This window comes from Labrus bergylta, chromosome 20 (genome assembly GCF_963930695.1).
Source record: "Labrus bergylta chromosome 20, fLabBer1.1, whole genome shotgun sequence".
Taxonomy (NCBI): Eukaryota; Metazoa; Chordata; class Actinopteri; order Labriformes; family Labridae; genus Labrus; species Labrus bergylta.
The window spans coordinates 8,554,157-8,573,001 of record NC_089214.1 but is presented as its reverse complement, the minus strand read 5'-3'; the positions used below and the strand labels follow the sequence as shown (position 1 = coordinate 8,573,001).

The window sequence follows — 18,845 nt, the reverse complement described above, 5'->3', positions numbered from 1 at the left end:
CCATTACACCACCTAGTATGACCTCAATTATAAATAGAAAGTAAAATGTTCACCGGTCTGACCATGTCAACCAATGTAGAAGCTTTTTAAAGAAGAACTTATGGTAGACCTGATTTTGATTGCACTAGATTGCACATGTGGTCATAATGTTGTGGTTGATCTGTATACAAGGCAATTCTTGCTGTTGTTTGATGTTTCTGCATTAACCATGGATGTCATACCTTCCAAGTCTAGGTCAACAAATGAGTCATTGTTGCTGTTGGTGGTGCTGGTGTAGCACTTGTATCTGCCCTGGTCTTCAAGCTTCACCCCTGTCAGCCTGAGTGAGGCGTTTCCTTTGGAGATCTGGTCTTGAAACAGCGATGTCCTGCCTTTGAAGCTCTCGTCCTGATGTCCCAACTGGTCCTTATTATAAAAGTAGGAGTGGACAGGAGTGTTTCCCTTTATCTGGTTCCAGTGGACCTTTACTTTATCACCTTGTTTAAAACTGCAGGGTAAGATGCAACTCTCCTTTAAAATACACACTTCAGTATCTGTAAAACATCAGAAAAAGAAACATATATCAAGGGTTAATTATGGGATAAACCTGGTTTGAAATTTTGAAAATATAAGACAAAAACAGTCACTATTTGAAGAATAGAGATGCAGAACATGTGAGACAATATGACGGAAAATCAGTGTTGACTTCCTGGTCAAACAGCATCACCATGAGTGCTCTGCCTGGGAAAGTCATCAAGCCAGTTCTTAAAGAAACCAGCCTCACATACTTGAAATAATTATCATTACAGTGTTTGCCAGCTGTGTATTTAGATTTTTAGTTAGAGTCGTGTTTCTCTTTCTTTTGGATTTTTTTATACTTTATTTTCTGGTTTTCACATTTTTGAACAGACACACACAGCTTACACACATCTATAGTACAGAACATAAACAATGAAAAAAAAACACTCACTCCCCCTAAGGTTCAGAGACAGAAAGAACAATAAATAAGTAAATAAAAACAAAAATAAAAAGTCACGAGACAAGAGGTGTTTCTATTTCTTATTAACTAACATACTGTGGACTTTGTCACTTCTAAAGTTCAAAATGTGAACTGTTGCATCGCATACAGATTTATTTGTTTATGCCTTAGCTGTGATTTTTTTACACACTACAGTCCAGATAAATATAAACTTTACATTTGAACTAAACTTTATTTTTCAATTAATTTGGTTTTCAAAACATTTGAGGAAACAAACTGAATAAAAGTCTATTACAATAAGTTGCCAGCCAATGTTTAGTCAGATAGTATCTGTAAACTTCGGCACATAAGACTAAAAATATCTGAGTGTAATTCGGAAAAATTAGAAAATGTGTTGTTTTGTGATTTTATGTTGCCTGATCCTCTAGATTTAATCATATGTCTTGACACATTGTGTTTCTTTTTATTTTTCTGAAACTGTCGTGTCCACTGTGATCTAAGTTTAGAATGGAAAAAAAATCAGACAGACTGAACTCTTACTCACCTCCTCTGTTAAAGGTCCCCAGAGTAATCAGGACCACCAAAAACATGTTTATCCACAGCCATCCCCCTTCTCTAATATTCCTTCGTCAATGCTGTAGTGTCCCGAAAAAAATAAATATGTAAGTCCAAAGTGAGTTAGGACTACACCAGGGCTGAACTCGTTGAACAACTTGTCAACAACAGGCTATCTTTAGAGCATGACTGTGTCTGTGAGGTGTGTGTGTGCACTTTGTACCAAAGTCAGATCAGAAATTATTTACCTATTTCTTCGGCCAGCCTCCTAAAATAGGAAGAGAGAAAGAGAAAGAGAATAATTCAGAGATAGCCAAGCTCCAAGCCCTGCCAACACCTTTATCTGACATGGTGTTTCTTGTAACCCTGAAAATCCTGCCGGACAGAAAAAGTGGTCGGAGAAAACTGTACAGCTTTGTTCTGAATCTCTGTGTGGTGTGAGTAGAACTCTGAACCAGCCACAGAAATTGGACTTGAAAAAGTTCTAATCAGATACAGAATTTGGACAAAAAGGCTTATAATTGACTTTCCAATTCACCATTGTTGAAGGTGAACCAAAGGTGAATTGGAGAATATCTAGCTCACAAAACTGTTAGCTAGGTCTTCATATTATTTGATATAAAACAGCTGGACCTTAGACAAGATTGTGTTGACTGAGATTTAAAAAGAGACACAAACCTCCAGTTACAAGACTTTTTAATAGCATTACATTATCTGTGACACATTTGTGAAAGCGATCAAGTATTAATCAGGGAGCAAGTCAACTTGACGGCTGTTTGTGAGAGAAGCAGAAACTATTGTAATCTGCTTTTGATTACATTGACATGAGTCCCTGTCATTTTTTAACAGCAGGTTAAACATCAATCTCTCCAAGTCAAAAAGAAACTCTTTTTCTGTGATTCACTGTCTCATTTGTTTTTTCTTAATCCAGACAGGACACAGTTTGGCCTTTGTTCATTTTTATCAGTGAAGTTTCAAATGAAGCATGACAATGTAGTTAGTAGGACATAAAGTCAGTTATCAATCCACGCAAAATCCTGGAGCTAATCGCTGACTCCTGACTAGTAACAAGAATATTTAACTTCCACTTCAAACTTCAGAAAGAAAACATCACCTGCTTTGAAACGTCATAAAATGTACACGTATACAATTTAAACTTTTAAACAAGGCATTCTCACCCTTGTGATGCAATGTTTTAGCTCTGAGCCCTCTTGTGATTTTCCTATGACTCTTTTTCCCCCCAAGTGTTGATGAGGTCTGATTAACTTCAGGGTCAAAAACACAGACAAATAGTCCACTGCCGTTTTATCTGAAGAACCTTGAGAGTCTAGAACAAAAAACTTTAAACAATAAACACAGCAACATTATCATCCCTTCGTCCAGGTGGCATCCAGTGAAAACTCTCTTCCTATGTAGAAACCTTGTTGATAAACTCAGTAAATCCATGCTGCTCACAGTTGTACTGTTGACCAACATGAAGCTGTCGTTACACTATCCACCATTTTAGGGGACAGACTTAGAGAGTCAAAAAAGCTACATGAGTAACACCATTCACTTTTTTTGATACCTCATTTAATGGAATATAAAAGTTATCTTTATCATTTCAGTGCTTTACTTATGATTTCTTTAGAACACCAAGCTAACAATGTTATGAGCAGAGTTAGCAAGTTCGCTAGCTTGGCTAGTTTTCCTTTCCCTTTAAGTAACTTTGGTGAACAAAATACGGTACCATTTACTGTACTTTACTGTACCATAGTACAAATGGGGATTTTTGGTCATTTTTGATACATGTGATCTCACGTTACCTTATGCATGAGTGATTACTCGCAAATTATATATATATATAAAATCATTGGGCCTGGACCTCTCAGACCCATCTCCAACACGCCCCACTCCTCTATTGCTGATTTTGTCGTGGTCCACTATGTTTTTTGTGGTGTCCTTATCAGTATTGCATGTCTGTAGGAACTCTTGTCTTTAAATCCCATTTCTGAATGTAAAGACAAGTGATGGTAACATATGACTGTGTGGTGAAAACTGTACACCAGTCACCGACACGTGGCAAGTAAGCCCTGAATTCTGCTGTTTTCTTCAGACACTCTCTTAGCTGTTGTTTTGCCATGATGGTGGTTTGTACTCCGGCTTTACAAACCCCATCAGCTCAGGGGAGCCTTGCCTTCCACCAAACATAATGGGAGCCTATCTCCAGTCACTGTTGTTTCGTTATTAGCAGGCTAATCTCTGCTCTGGTATTATCACAATGGCGTGTGCTAAAATGGTTAGCAAATGATGGGATGTGAGACTGCCGGTTGTCCGTCTCCGATGGTTTCTCCTTGTCCTTAAAGTGCATGTGGTTAAACATCAAACTAGTATTTCTATGTTCCCACAGCCCCATGTTCCCACATTTCTAAGATTCTTTTCAAAATTAGGCCCTATGTTCCCACATTTCCTTTTTCATAACTTTGTATCAGATTTTATCCACCTTTTTCCCAATTTGGTAGCCAATTACACCCAACCTATTATCCAGTAGCAATGGACTACAGATGGAATGTAGCATTTAGATAAATCTGGTGCACCCATCTCTTTGTTTATTGCAAACATTTAATGTAAGTGCACATTGTCCTTTTAAATAAAAAAACTAAACTAAGTAGCACAGAGGCCTCGCATTGACAGCTTCCGGTCAGATCAGTCGAAAGAAGCGCAAACCATAGTTTGCAGTGCATCAATACCTCTGGAAAGTCGGATTGGCATAGAGAGGGGGGTGCTCCTGGGATGCTTGGAGTCACTTTCCAGCCCTCTGGAGGCGTCATAGGCTCATGGAGGAAACGTTAAGGAAGGAGGATGTCTCTTTGAAAACTCCTCTGTGTCAACCTGTCAGTGTCATCAAGTCTACTGCGCTGGCTTAAATTGAAAGGAAATGTAGGAACACAAGACCTAATTTTGGAAATGTCCTAGAAATTTGGGAACATAGGGCTGTGGGAACATAGGGCCTAATTTTGAGAAAAATCGTAGAAATGTGGGAACATAGGGCCTCATTTTGAGAAAAATCGTAGAAATGTGGGAACATAGGGCCTAATTTTCAGTGAAAAACAAATTCTTAGAAATGTAGGAACATTGGGCTGTGGGACCATAGGGGCTGACCCCATTAATAGTGATTTGAAGTCAATCGGAGCCTGGTGAAAGTAGTAAGTATGTTATTATGCCTACCAAGTTTGTGGTTAGGTTTCAACGTTTCACCTTAAATTATGAAGAGTTTTCTTGTGCTGAACCTGTTTAAAGGTTAAGGCTATTGCTAGCACACAGGAATTCAGCTCAACCATTGATGTTGGTCAAACTTGGCCTAAAGTCGTCTGAAGAGGTACGCAAGAAAGTGTTTTAAAATATCAATGAGTCACTTAACTTAAAGCTTAGATAGGAGCTTTTGGAATGGAAAAACAATGGTGTGATTATAATTAAAGGAAGCAGACCGTAATGAACAAAGAAAATGTTATTTTTAATGTATATGCTGGTCTGGGATATGTTGATCTGCTGGGAGCAAACCAGTTGGACCAGGTGTAGGTTAACTTTGGCGAGTAACATTAGAAATGTAGGTAAATCTGATGTGATAAAACTGTCAGCACAATTTATTAGCGTTGTCTTGAGTAATTATTTTTGACAGATTCCAATTTCAGACTTTGAGATCATACCGTTCACTTTGACTTAAACAGTGTTTTTTATGCTCGTGTAACGGAGTTGAAATGCACTTTATTTTTGAGTACAGTTTACAATTTGTACTTGAGATTTTATTTATAATTTATTTCTGTTAAGTATTTGTGAATTTTATCTTAACGAGTTATGTATATTTACTGATATTTTATCAAATTTATGTTTCCTTTGAGTATTACGTTTTTGGCACTTTGCGGCTTCTGTACCTCCTGGGTTACCGTAGCTCCTTCCGTCTGTCCCTCACAGTGTTGTTTTGCATTGCTGAGGGTAAGTTGTATGTAAAAACGTTGCTGCATCATTACCTTATTTACTGTGGAAAAAAAGTGATTTAAGTTGTAATGTTCAGTTTATTTTATAAACTGATAGTAATACGATGTTAATCAGTCATTTTGTTTAGGTTTTGAGAGTTTTATATCACTTTGGAGACTGTTTTTAATGTAGCGGTTTTGGCGCGAAATGTGTAATATTCTACAGCGCCTGTGTCACGTGATTGACGTAGTGTCGCAGATATTCTCAGTTAAAATAATATTTATTTTGCATGTGTAGGAGCTAGTGATGTGAAAAGCAGTTCTTTTCAGTGTACTGAATCAGTAGAATCAGTTCAGTAAAGTGATTCGTTCAAATGATTCGTTCACCGAATCGTTCAGTACTTCTCTGCAGCTCTGTCTGTGAATCAGAATTTAATAAACTGAAACACGTTTAGTTCTGCTCGCGATCGTACTGAGAACAGCCGGTGGTGAATAATAAACCAATGAGCTGAGAATTTAGTTGGATAAAGCCACAGTTTGCAAACTGAAAGCTGCTAAAACAATCACATTTATTTTCCCCGACCGTTCTGTTCAGTACGTTCAGTACACAAATCACTGACTGACTGACTGAGAGGAAGAGAGAGGAGGCGGAGCTCTCGTTCAGTTCGTTCACTGAACGTACTGAGGGAGAGAGAGAGACTCAGAGCTCCCGTTCAGAATCAGTACACACAATCACTTTCACCAGTCAGTCAATGATTTGTACGATCATTAATTAATAACAATTAAGCTGGGTGTCACGAAAATGTATGTGCTTGTTGTTATGAAGCTTTCAGTTTGCAAACATTATCATGAATGACAATTAATTTAACTTAATATAGGCTACATGCAGAAAATATGCATGTAGCTTTGTTTTGCACTACAGTTTATTTTGTTTGTGATTGCACATTTAAGTTAATATTTTGTTTGTGACATTTTTAAAATGTAGACCATTGTAAATAGTTTCTACCTTGTCTATTTAATATTTGTTTTTGCACTGTAGTTTTAGTCTATATTTACTTTTTTGTATTTTCTTTTTGATAGCCTATTGTTTTTTTTATCTTTTGAGTTTTTTTTAATTGCACTGTAATTTATGTTTCTCACTTTTATTTTTTATTGTTTTCATTTTATCTAATTAAAAATAATTAATAACCTAATATTTATTTGCGTACATCTTTTATTTGCGTACTGAAACCTAAAATATGAAAAACGGGTGGTGAAAGTGATTGTGTTTACTGATTCTGAACGGGAGCTCTGAGTCTCTCTCTCCCTCTCAGTTCGTTCAGTGATTCACGTCGGAGCTCTCGTTCAGTTCGTTCAGTGATTCACGTCGGCGCTCTCGTTCAGTTCGTTCAGTGATTCACGTCGGAGCTCTCGTTCAGTTCGTTCAGTGATTCACGTCGGCGCTCTCGTTCAGTTCGTTCAGTGATTCACATCGGAGCTCTCGTTCAGTTCGTTCAGTGATTCACGTCGGAGCTCTCGTTCAGTTCGTTCAGTGATTCACATCGGAGCTCTCGTTCAGTTCGTTCAGTGATTCACATCGGAGCTCTCGTTCAGTTCGTTCAGTGAACGAACTGAACGAGAGCTCCGCTCTTCCTCTCAGTTCGCTCAGTGATTCACGTCGGAGCTCTCGTTCAGTTCGTTCACTGAACGTACTGTGAACGGGAGCTTTGAGACACGAGACGGAAGAGAGGAGAGGGCAACTGAAGTTGAGAAATTAACGACTCTTTAGTAAGTGATTCAGTTCAGTTCGTTCACCCAGATGATTCGTTCGTTTTGAACGAATCGTTCATGACCGACACATCACTAGTAGGAGCAGAGGTGCAGAAAACAAATGTCCAGAAGGCACATTGAATGTTCTTTTGTCTTCTGCAGGTATGTTTTTCCTTGTATTTTCATACTTTCTGTTTTGTTTTACAGCTGCATGTTGTCGTTTATTATGTCCACTAGGTGTCACTGTTTTACCATTTGGTATACTGTTTCTCATGTTTTTTAATGAGATTTATTGTTAATATACACTGTAAAAACGAAGTTTTTCAGCCATTTGTATCAGCTCTTGGTTATAAATATTTACATATAGTTAAAATATTGAAATGATGATTGTAATATATTTCTATGTAATATAAATTTGTTTTGAGCTCAGACAGTGCCGTTTTGCATTGCTGAGGGAGCAGAGGTGCAGAAAACAAATGTCCAGAAGGCACATTGAATGTTCTTTTGTCTTCTGCAGGAAATAAAAGCTGGAAAACAGTCAAAGTCTGGTTTTCTTCACTCCCCTGACCACATCCGTTACACTCGGCAGTAAGCAAGATCTTAAATTAATCTGCAGATATACAGATAGTACGTAGTAGTATTATAATTTGAATTTATCTTTAAATTTTGTGGTGGTAAAAGTGTTCTCTGTTCACGTGTAATGTGGGTAATTTTTCAGAGAATCCTGCTGTACCTGCCTTCAGGTTACACATAGCCTATTCATTTTTGTAAACTGCTAGATTAAGTTTATAGCAGAAATGTATGTGACCACTGCCAGACAATACTATAAACAGTGTTGCTGTCTAGCTCTACATTTGTTTTGACAAAATACATATTACATTTCAGGAAGTGGACTCTAATGATGATGACTTCAGTCCTGTCTGACCCTGACAGCTGGCTTGTTTGTTTCTCCTGGTTCATGATACCTGAACATCGTCACTGCTTTACAGGAGGTAAAATATATATATTTTTTAAAAAGCAAAAAACCTGGAGTTCTTTTAACAAACAAAAAAACACACTGCCTCAAAAATAGAACATGAAAATAAATATTTAAATGTTGTGTCATTACCAATATTTACAGTCTATGGTTATTACCAAAGGGTTAGTACTGCATTGCTGTATTTATTTACTGTCAGACAGGATTAATCCAGCATTTACAAACAAAGCACCTACTGTTGACAGGAACCAATAGGAAGTAGTAGACTTCTTTAATTAAGCTGAAAATGGGCGGCTCTGGTTTTCAGTAATTCTGTCTTGGCAATGTTCTCCAAGTAGTAGGCCTATAGCTCCTCAGCCAATCCTGTGCCAATGGAGTGACCTCACTGTGAATACATGCCGCTGACGTGTGACTGACTACAAACAGTTTCGACAAACACAGAGTGATCTTTTTACAGTCAACCAAAGGTAAAGTAAAAATAAAAAAACATTAATGAAATATGGAAAACCTGATTCCTGGCCAGATATGAATGTCCATTATCCCTCTGTCTTATATAGACTACAGAGCCATGTTTAGGAGTTGTTAAGTGTAAGACACAAATTTCTCCAGCAGGTGTCACCTTTGGGTTTAGTTCATGACTATCCAACAGGTGTTTTGATAATCCTGTCCAAAGACTGACAGAAAGGCATTTCTGTTTATAGACCAGTCCCTTGTGCTAAAAATACCTTTCCCGTAAATCCAAGTAGGCATTTCAAGTTCAGGACTCAGGAGGCAGCTCCACCTTAAGGATATGTATATGAAAGTGAAACAGGTGGATATATTAGAAACAACCATGTCTTTACTGAAAAGGGTTGATACCAGGTTATGGAATGAACAAATACGAGCTTAATTCTATAGTTTTAAACATTTTATTTTATCAAATAAATATATGTAGAAGGAGTAGATTTGAACCTTCCTGCACAGGTTAAGGTGCACTTGTACTTTATTTATTTTTACGCTGGCTCTGCACGTTTCACAAATACACAATGTTTTCAAACCCCTTGTTAAAAAAATCACTTCATCATCTTTATCAAACATAAAAAAATGACTACCAACACAGATTTAAATAAATATGCTTTCATAAAATAAAACTCATGAACACAGTTTTTCATCAAAACATTTGTCTCTTTGTCATCCCTTCAAGTAATTGCATGAAAACTATTCTCCATCATCAAACATATCTTCCTGCTCACTTTCATGCAACAATTCAAACCAGATTTAGCTTTCACGTTGTTTAATCAGTATTGTGCACTGAGTGAGACTGAAAAGCTCTAGCAATGCTGTTTTTTTTCCACTCCTGTGGTGCAATTGCTCTCTATAAATCAGTCATCAATCAATCATTATTTGTATAGTGCTAATTCATAGCAAGTGTTATCTCGAGGCACTTCATAAAAGAGTTTATGGGATAAGATGCAGGAAGGATTTCTTCTTTATATTCCTCACATTCCTGTTGACCACACCTTCTTGCTGCTGAGGTGGAGGTCGGAGCAGGCCGTGCATGAATGAGGACGGCGGTGGTTGAGGGACAACACAGTCCGATGGTGGTGGCTGGGCATCAGGGAAATGTAGAAATGAAACCAAGAAACCAGTTGCATCTTGCAACCAACTTCAATCCAGCAGAGACCTTTAAAACCAAGTGTCTGTCCCCAGACCAACAGCAACACTTGACATATTTGCTGTTAGACATGTACCTACTCATGTGGGAACTTTTTGTTCATCTAATCCCAGCACATTCATACATCCCGATGTTAAATCCTTCGTTCGGGATCCTTTTAGCAACTGTTCATTTGATACCACTTACTCTAATAAATATTTGCGTACATTCATCAACTGTGGTCTTGTTCTTCATCATGGCTAACTGTTGTTGTTCCACGGTCTAGAAATGTATTAGTTTTTAGAGTTTCGTTTAGTTCACCATTTTCCCTGCAAACAAAATTGAACAGAATCAAGTTCTGAAGAACATCGAGCTCAAACAACCAGCATGTATTCCTTTCATCATAAATGACTTCTGTAGAAAACATTAACTATCAAAGCATGACAACATTTATTTTCAGGGATTTGTTCTTGTTTATATTGTCACTTCATTGACTTATCTTATTTTTTATACCATTCATTATGCTTCACTTCCACTTACATTAATAGGTTTCCAGTTGCTGGTAGTTATCTGTTGTATTCATCACCTTTTCTTTTCTGAGTTCACAAGACATCAGCATTAGTACAAACAACAGGTACTTAATTTTTAGTAGAAGAGGTAGTTGTAGTAGTGTTATTTACCTTTTTAAACCTCTTATATATGAAGAAGATGCAAATGGCTAATACAACCAAAAGGAATATAACCCCAACTGTAATTCCTGCAACATCAGGAGTGCCTGAAAAAGAAAAAAGATTCAGTTCATTCATCTTTCTCTCGCTCAAAGCTATGCCATCAGGGGCATTTTGAGATTCAGTGTCTTCTTTAAGGACACTTGAATGTGTGGACTGCAGGAGCTGTAATATAACCAAGTAACCAGATATTCAGATGAATTGTTCTTTTGTAGAGGTGCTACTTACTTTGACTTTCCTTTATCCTCAACACTGTGCTCCATACGCAAGTCTCTTCAGCAGTACTATGTTCACATGTGTATATTCCCTCCTGAAGTGATGTTAAGTCTTGTAACACGAGGCTTCCTGACTCAGACACATCCTTCACGTGCTTCCTCCACTCCTCTGAAATGTTAAAGGGGACTTCGGCGGAGGTCTGGATCAGGATGTTTTGATTGTGGTTGAATGTCCAAATGAGGCTTTTAAAGTGAGTGTTTGAAGAAGTGCAGGGGATTGTGCTTTTAGTGTCTGAAATATTGATGGAAGCTGAAAGACAAAACACAAGAATTACACACAATGACAAAGTTTATTTGTAAGGATTTTGTTGATGTCAATGTGAACTTTTCATATCAGCTGTTTAAGGCAGCCTGAAGGACCCCATGCAGTGACCAGAAGTTTTCTTTGAAACACGTACCTGGTTTAAACAAAGTTGCTGTCCTGTTGTTTCTGCCAGCGCTGATGGTGCAGCTGTAGTCCAGATCAATCACACCGACTTGAACTATCAGAGAGCTATTGATGCTGTAGAGCTTCTCTTTCTGATGGACAGTTGGTGTGTCTGCTACAGTCAGATTGGTTGGAGGACTGGAGGACCAGGTGAGCTCAGGCTGAGGGTAGATCTCCTCTGAGCTGCAGGTGATTCTGTTTCCTACCTGCTGAATTCCAACTTTACTGGGTGGAGCTGTGAAAAAGTTAAACATTTTGGAACATGTATTTAAAATTGTGATGTGGGAGACCTGGTGCTGACTCATTCAGGTCTCTTTGGGAGCTTTTTAGACTTACATTGAATTGATTAAGATTCTGTTCTTTTGCTACTCATTTTTCATTCCACTTTTGAAAACCACTGAACATTTGAATTTTTATGTCCTAGACAAAAGCAATCTGTCAATTTTCTTGTTCTGTCTTTACCAGAAAACTAAGTTAATATAAGTTAAGAGTTAATATAATGTCAAGGGAAAGAGAACATTAATTTATAACTGAATGAAAGTAGCAACATTTACAACAGGACTTTGTTCTCCCATCATGCCAAATAAAACAATCATGTGCTAATCATACTTTTTACTGCCTTCCATCCGGCAGTATTTCCATAATATTACATTCCATTATACAAATATAAATAACAAAAGAGTTAAGCTTTATTTGTGCAAATGCTTGTTCTTCCATGCACAGTCAATTCTTTTTTTTAGTTTGAATTGTAGTTTTACAGTATTCAACAAGTGAGGAAACACAGATATTAAAAAAACTATTTCATCACTGAAAGCTGTTGATTATTTTCAGTTCTTTTCTAACTATCACTGTTATTTTCCCACAAGCTCAGAGACCACATTTACTGGACAAGCGTCCTTATCACCCAGATGACCTTCAACACAGCCTTCCATTAAAATGGTATCAGTTTCCTGTAGCTGGGTGTGGAAGGTTATTCACTAATGTTTGTTTTATCTTACAGAGCTCTACAGATTGTGGCATGGAGAAAATAAGGTTTCACTAAATCCATGTTGTGTATTTAGCATTTACTCTGTGATAGAACTCAATACATTTATGATGTAAAATACTTTCTTTATAGCGGTCCTGTTAGTCTCTTTGCTACTTATGTTGCCGCTCCAAAAAAAAAACAAACAGGTTTGTAACAAAATGTCAAAACAGATAAACAAACTAGTCTACTCAACTTCACTGTGTAACAGGCCAGGTGATGGTTATCTTAAACTTGGAAGTTTTCCTTTAGCTTGTCAGAGCTAGCGATAAGTACCAATGTTTACTGTATCTAGCAACACAATATCAGCTTTTTGTATGTCAAGCTAAGGTTCATGCTAAATATTAAAGTTATGATCTATTGTTACAGAGAGAAAAAATCTAATTGTTAGAAAACATCAAATTTGAAACCATTCTGGTACATCATTAGATTTAAACATCCAGTCCTACTAAATGAAGGCAAAGGTGTGTGTGCAGGACATGTACAGCCAGAATGAAGTTTAAATGATCATTTAGGTTGACTACAGTAGTTATTGCAATGTAAATATACACCAATCAGTCAAAAGATAATGATCTATTGCAATTCAATAAAACAGTTCAACCATAATTTCTACTTTTAAGAAGCTTCTACATTTTCAGTTTTTGCTGACATGGTCAGAAAGGTGATAATTGTACTTTGTTTATAATACTGAAGTCATAGCAGGTAGTGGTGCTGAGTTAAATTGAATATTTTCAAATATTTTGACCACCCCATTAACATTCAAGTGGGGACCAAATTTTAGGAACATATTTAAATATAATGCACTCCATTACACCACCTAGTATGATCTCAATTATAAATAAAAAGTAAAATGTTCACCTGTCTGACCATGTCAACCAATGTAGAAGCTTTTTAAAGAAGAACTTATGGTAGACCTGATTTTGATTGCACTAGATTGCACATGTGGTCATAATGTTGTGGTTGATCTGAATACAAGGCAATTCTTGCTGTTGTTTGATGTTTCTGCATTCACCATGGATGTCATACCTTCCAAGTTTAGGTCAACAAATGACTCCTTGTTGCCGTTGGTGGTGCTGGTGTAGCACTTGTATCTGCCCTGGTCTTCAAGCTTCACCCCTGTCAGCCTGAGTGAGACGTTTCCTTTGGAGATCTGGTCTTGAAACAGCGATGTCCTGCCTTTGAAGCTCTCGTCTTGACGTTCCAACTGGTCCCTATCATAGAAGTAGGAGTGGACAAGAGTGTTTCCCTTTATCTGGTTCCAGTGGACCAGTACTTTATCACCTTGTTTAAAACTGCAGGGTAAGATGCAACTCTCCTTTAAAATACACACTTCAGTATCTGTAAAACATCAGAAAAAGAAACATATATCAAGGGTTAGTTATGGGATAAACCTGGTTTGAAATTTTGAAAATATAAGACACTGTTACGTCACTGAAAAATGTATTTAAACGTGTTGAATTAGAATTTAAAAAATAGTTTAAAAAAAAGATATAGTTCAAGATGAATTTGTTTGTGTTTAGGCTATTTGTAGTTTTTTCGGTTTTTTGGTCTGCATTGTTTTTTATGCACTGACACTGATGAAGCCCTGGCATTGAAAACAGCTGTTTCAATAAATCTGACTTTCAAATGCAAGAATAAGAGTGATACATGTTATTATTTGTTGAAAAATATAATGTGACAATTTACCCCGCATAGTGTGACAACATACCCCGTGATGGGGCAACAAATCTGAAGATTATACATTTGTGAAGAAATTAATCTTTAATTTGATATAGAAATTGAGTGACTGTGATATACTTAGACCGAGAATTTTAGGTGAAAGCCAAGATTCCCCGCTCTACGAATTGCTGTAAATTTACAAGCAATTTTCAACGGTAAAATCGTGTTATGTTTAAATACAGGACAACCCTGTTTTATAACGGTTTATAACGATATTTTACTGTATTATTGCGTGAAGGAAAGAAAACAGTAATTTCTCATATTTTTTGCATTGCATTTTGGGAACAAGATGGTGAGACCACCACATGCTTTGAAGGACAGTGGAGTTGGAAGTCAGATTGTTACCCATCACCATCCTGACAATAAACAGGTGAGTACCTTACTGCTTTGTTAGTTATAATAGGCAAAAACCATCACTTAGAAAGTTTGAAGTCATTTGTAAGATTAGTATTAGCTAGAGTTTGAAATGACACACAAACACTGCAGGCACACAGTGAGTAAATTCTTTGCCAGCTAACATCAGCTTGATCTTAACAATTGCTAAATGAGAAACCCCACACAACATTTTCTTGTAATTTCAAACGTTGGTAGAGGTTGTTATATGGGTCTGCAATGAGTTGAGACATATTAATAAAAAGATGCAGGAAGGCGGCAACCTCCAAAAAGGCCGTTCTGTTTGTGTGTGTCTCTCTCTCTCCCTCGCAGGCTGGGGGAGCGCAGCCTGTAACATATTTAATTAATATCTAGTCTATGTGTTAATTAATATTATTTGGTTACGGGGGACACTTGAATGATAAAAGCTCAGCATATGAACTTTATTAAAAAGTTTGCCCTGATTTGAGAAGTAGCCTGCACTTTGCAGGAAATATTATAGATTAATATCGATTATTAATGGACATAAACATAATTATCATTCACTGAGGCCTTGAGAGACAGAGGCAGACAGGCAAGAGTGTGCAAGTGATCATTTCTTCAGGAGTCAGGGACATTCAACCTGAACAGAGTGAAGAAGTAAACTCCGTGTCCAGTCAGATGATATTTTACAAGATGTGTGGGATGGTGAAAACATCAGAAACAACATGACAGAGACAGAGAGGTCATCTTTAGGCTTGATACTTTATCAAGATTCATTCGAAGTTGTAAACCCACTCGGGTCAGGAAAAAAGAAACATAAAATACTGGCCATGTATCTCACGCTTGCAGACCTTTTGCCACACAACCGGTCAAGTATCGACCAGATGCAACTTGTTCTTCTCTGTAGAGAAAATATTTGTAAGTATTTTGGTCAGGATTTGGTCATGGGATGCTTGATGAAAGACCTTAAAGACCTTTAAACCAATGGGGTTGTCTTACCTAATGGACAGAAATGCAAAGGAATCTTGCAAGCCATTGCTGGAGACAACCTGAGCTCACACAACATTGGAGGCTTTCTGGAAAATTTCAGTGGCAAGTACTTCTGCCGCTACTGTGAAATTGAAAGAGATACTTTTCAGGCAGATCCTCTCTCCAGAGGCAACACTCGCACACCAGAGTCATACAAAGAGCATGTTCAGAACCTTGGTGAAGATACAGTTCATAGTGGAGGTATCAAATTTGACTCATTGTTCAACGACCTGTCTTGCTTTCATGTATGCCAGCCTGGGCTTCCTCCTTGTCTTGGTTTGATTGATTTGTTTGAAGGTGTTGTTGCCTCTGATCTTGCTATGTATATCCGCCATCTTGTCACTGTTGACAAACAGTTTACTTACCTTGAATTGAATCGCAGAATCAATCAGTTCAAATATCTCGGTAACGATGCAAAAGACAAATCCTGTGAGGTAACCCCAGGGAGAGATAGACTGAGTGGCCATGCTGTACAGAACTGGTGTTTACTGAGACTATTGCCTCTATTGATTGGAGAGAAGATTACCTCTCCCTCTGAAAATGAGATATGGCAACTAGTTTTACAGCTAAGAGAAATCGTGGCGTTTATTTGCGCACCCGCCATTTCCACTGGCCAGATAGGGTATCTAAGGGTATCATTGAATATTTGCATTCCCGAAAACAAGCCTTTCCCCATGATCGACTAAAACCTAAGCATCATTACATGAGCCATTATCCAGAGCTCATCATTCAGTCTGGGCCACTTATTCGTTTGTGGACTTTGAGGTTCGAAAGTAAGCACAGATACTTCAAACAGTGTGCAAGAAAACTGCATAACTTCAGAAATGTGTACTCAAGTCTTGCAGAAAGACATCAGCTTCTGCAAACCTTTCTTAGTACTGGCAATCTCTTCCCACCTACAATCGTTGTAGAAAAAGCAACTGAGTTTTTTGAAGAGGACTACAATGATGGCATCAAGGATTCGGTTAGAAGTTATGATTTTCAATCCACAAATACTCTGATTGCTCATGAAGCAGCTGTAAAAGGAACAAAATACAAAAAAAAAAACATGTCTGTTGTTATAGGCAAGGGTGAGGGTGGACTTGATGTTGGTAAGATTATCATGATACTGATCCACAATAATTCAGCAATCTATTTCATCACTGAAAAGCATAAGGCTTTGTGTCTGCATGATGTAGGTGTTTATTCCCTCACACCAATCAGGAGCTGTTACTACTGTGTTAATCAGGGCGACCTACTAGATTATTACCCTCTCCCTGAGTACACAATTTGTGACATGGCACTAATCGTTCTTCACCATTCTTTCCCCTCATTGTAGTGCAATGAGTGCAGAGGATGAAGAGCTGAGGGTTATCATCCTCAGAGCTTTGCCAACCATTTCTAAAGACATCCAACAGGAATTAATAGACAAGATAAAAAGCTGTGCATTAGAATCCACTGAAGACCTGAAATACGTTACAAAGGAAGATATTGTCGACATACTGCCTGCCATTCAACTCCGGAAGCTGCTGGAAGCATTTAAAAATGGTAATGCTGAAGTAAATGTTAATACATCTGTGTTGCAATATACTGTAAATTCTTAAATAGTGGCCTGACCGTTTTTTTTTTCTAACCGGTCAACCCACCCTTACTTTAAGTTTAATAGAGGGTTTTGTAGTTTCCATTTTTTTTCAAAGTTTTCTTTAGAAAAGACGACCAATGAGAATTTAAACAATATTTTTTATCAAAAAGAGAAACATGGTTACAAATAATTCCAAACTAAAATGTTTATGTTTAAAGCAGGCTCGGCCAGAAGTGTTTTTCTCTGGTTACACCCTGTTTCATTGACTCACATCAATCTGACAAGATGGCATGCATTTTTCTCTAAACGTAACAAAGTAATTGTAAACTTTGGATTGATGTCATCTTTGTGTGTGGTACTGTGGGTGCATTTGTGTGTGTGAGTGAGTGCTAGAATGTCACCAGATGTGTTTTGTATGGTTTCAGGCCACTTATGACACACTTTTCTTCCTTTGTATCTGACTCCTAATAACATTGTTTTTGGAATCCAGGATTTGTTCTGCTGTCATACACTTTCTTCTCCATAATGTGTTGAATCACCGCACAGAACCAACAACCTTATGTTAGCAGCTCCAGATTTTTAATAAAGGTGGCAGTCACTTGACATTTCCCCCCAGAAGAAGACAGCTTTGTTGCTCATATTAGTTCAAATATATCACAGATTTGTGTTAAAGTTGAACTTCACAGAAAAGATTAGAGTCCATCTTGTTTTAGCTAATGTTTCATACTCTTGCTTAAAACTGCTAGGAATGAATTAGGCCAGTCTTCATAAACTTTGGCATAGCTCTGTTCAGCCAAACATTGCATGAAAACCAACAGAACTTAATTCAAACGTTCCTGTATACAAAGTTCATCTCTGGTTCATGTTTACACTGAAATAACAAAGCCTCACTCACCTCCTTTTGCAAATCCTTTTAGATAAAAAAGAACATAAAAAAACGTGACACGTTTTATCCCACTCATCTTCTTTGATACGTCGTACTCTTCTTTCCGCACCGCTAATATTTACAGTCTATGTGTAGCCTACGGGAGAGAGGTCATTGCAGCAGAAAGAGAGACTCCCACATGAGCCGGCTGACTTCCCTTAGATTTGTAAATTAGCCTACTCTCAGGGAGGAAAGGATCACACAATGCCCGGAAACAGGAAATGTTTGGAATACTTGGTGTGACTTTGGGTGGTATCAAGCAGATATTCTCCTGACCTGGCTGTTCACTTGCTCCTCCCAGTGGGAGAATATCCATCCAACAGCAAAAGCCTATTCTGTATTCTGAGTCTGTGTTAAAAGCTACTTTAAACCTCACAGGTGATGATTCCGGTGAAGAACACAGTAGCTTTTAGATAAATCTGGTGCGCCCATCTCTTTGTTTATTGCAAACATTTAATGTAAGTGCACATTGTCCTTTTAAATAAACAAACTGAACTAAGTAGCACAGAGGCCTCGCATTGACAGCTTCCGCTCAGATCAGTCGAATGAAGCGCAAACCATAGTTTGCAGTGCATCAATACCTCTGGAAAGTCGGATTGGCATAGAGAGGGGGTGCTCCTGGGATGCTTGGAGTCATTTACCAGCCCTCTGGAGGCGTCATAGGCTCATGGAGGAAACGTTAAGGAAGGAGGATGCCTATTTGAAAACTCCTCTGTGTCAACCTGTCAGTGTCATCAAGTCTACTGCGCTGGCTTAAATTGAAGGGAAATGTAGGAACACAAGACCTAATTTTGAAAATGTCCTAGAAATTTGGGAACAAAGGGTTTAATTTTGAGAAAAATCTTAGAAATATGGGAACTGTGGGAACATAGGGCCTAATTTTCAGTGAAAAAAAAATTCTTAGAAATGTGGGAACATAGGGCTGTGGGAACATAGGGCCTAATTTTGAGAAAAATTGTAGAAATGTGGGAACATAGGG

The 18,845-nt window shown here is 37.8% G+C and overlaps 1 protein-coding gene and 1 long non-coding RNA gene across 2 annotated transcripts; one reads left to right on the top strand and one right to left on the bottom strand.

The window, feature by feature from the left end:
• Positions 1-3,385: 3,385 nt before the first annotated feature.
• On the top strand, positions 3,386-17,544 carry LOC109994257 (uncharacterized). The gene is made up of 4 exons (XR_002278405.3): positions 3,386-7,803; positions 8,101-13,577; positions 14,287-14,367; positions 16,699-17,544. It is a non-coding gene; the product is annotated as an uncharacterized lncRNA (long non-coding RNA).
• LOC136177201 (V-set domain-containing T-cell activation inhibitor 1-like) lies at positions 9,820-17,977 on the bottom strand. The gene is made up of 7 exons (XM_065948906.1): positions 17,837-17,977; positions 13,305-13,616; positions 11,226-11,489; positions 10,781-11,077; positions 10,505-10,599; positions 10,365-10,420; positions 9,820-10,153 (listed from the first exon to the last, which is right to left on the bottom strand). Exons 1-6 carry the CDS (start codon positions 17,901-17,903, stop codon positions 10,391-10,393), a joined length of 1,065 nt encoding a protein of 354 aa, XP_065804978.1. The 5' UTR covers positions 17,904-17,977; the 3' UTR covers positions 9,820-10,153; positions 10,365-10,390.
• Between the last annotated feature and the right edge of the window lie 868 nt (positions 17,978-18,845).

Coding starts and splice junctions, on each gene's coding strand:
- LOC136177201 (XM_065948906.1), bottom strand. CDS start 17,903: ATGAGTGGGATAAAACGTGTCACGTTTTTTTATGTTCTTTTTTATCTA. Junction 11,078..11,225: donor AGCAACTTTGTTTAAACCAG/GTACGTGTTTCA, acceptor TTTGTCTTTCAG/CTTCCATCAATATTTCAGAC. Junction 10,421..10,504: donor TATATAAGAGGTTTAAAAAG/GTAAATAACACT, acceptor TTGTGAACTCAG/AAAAGAAAAGGTGATGAATA.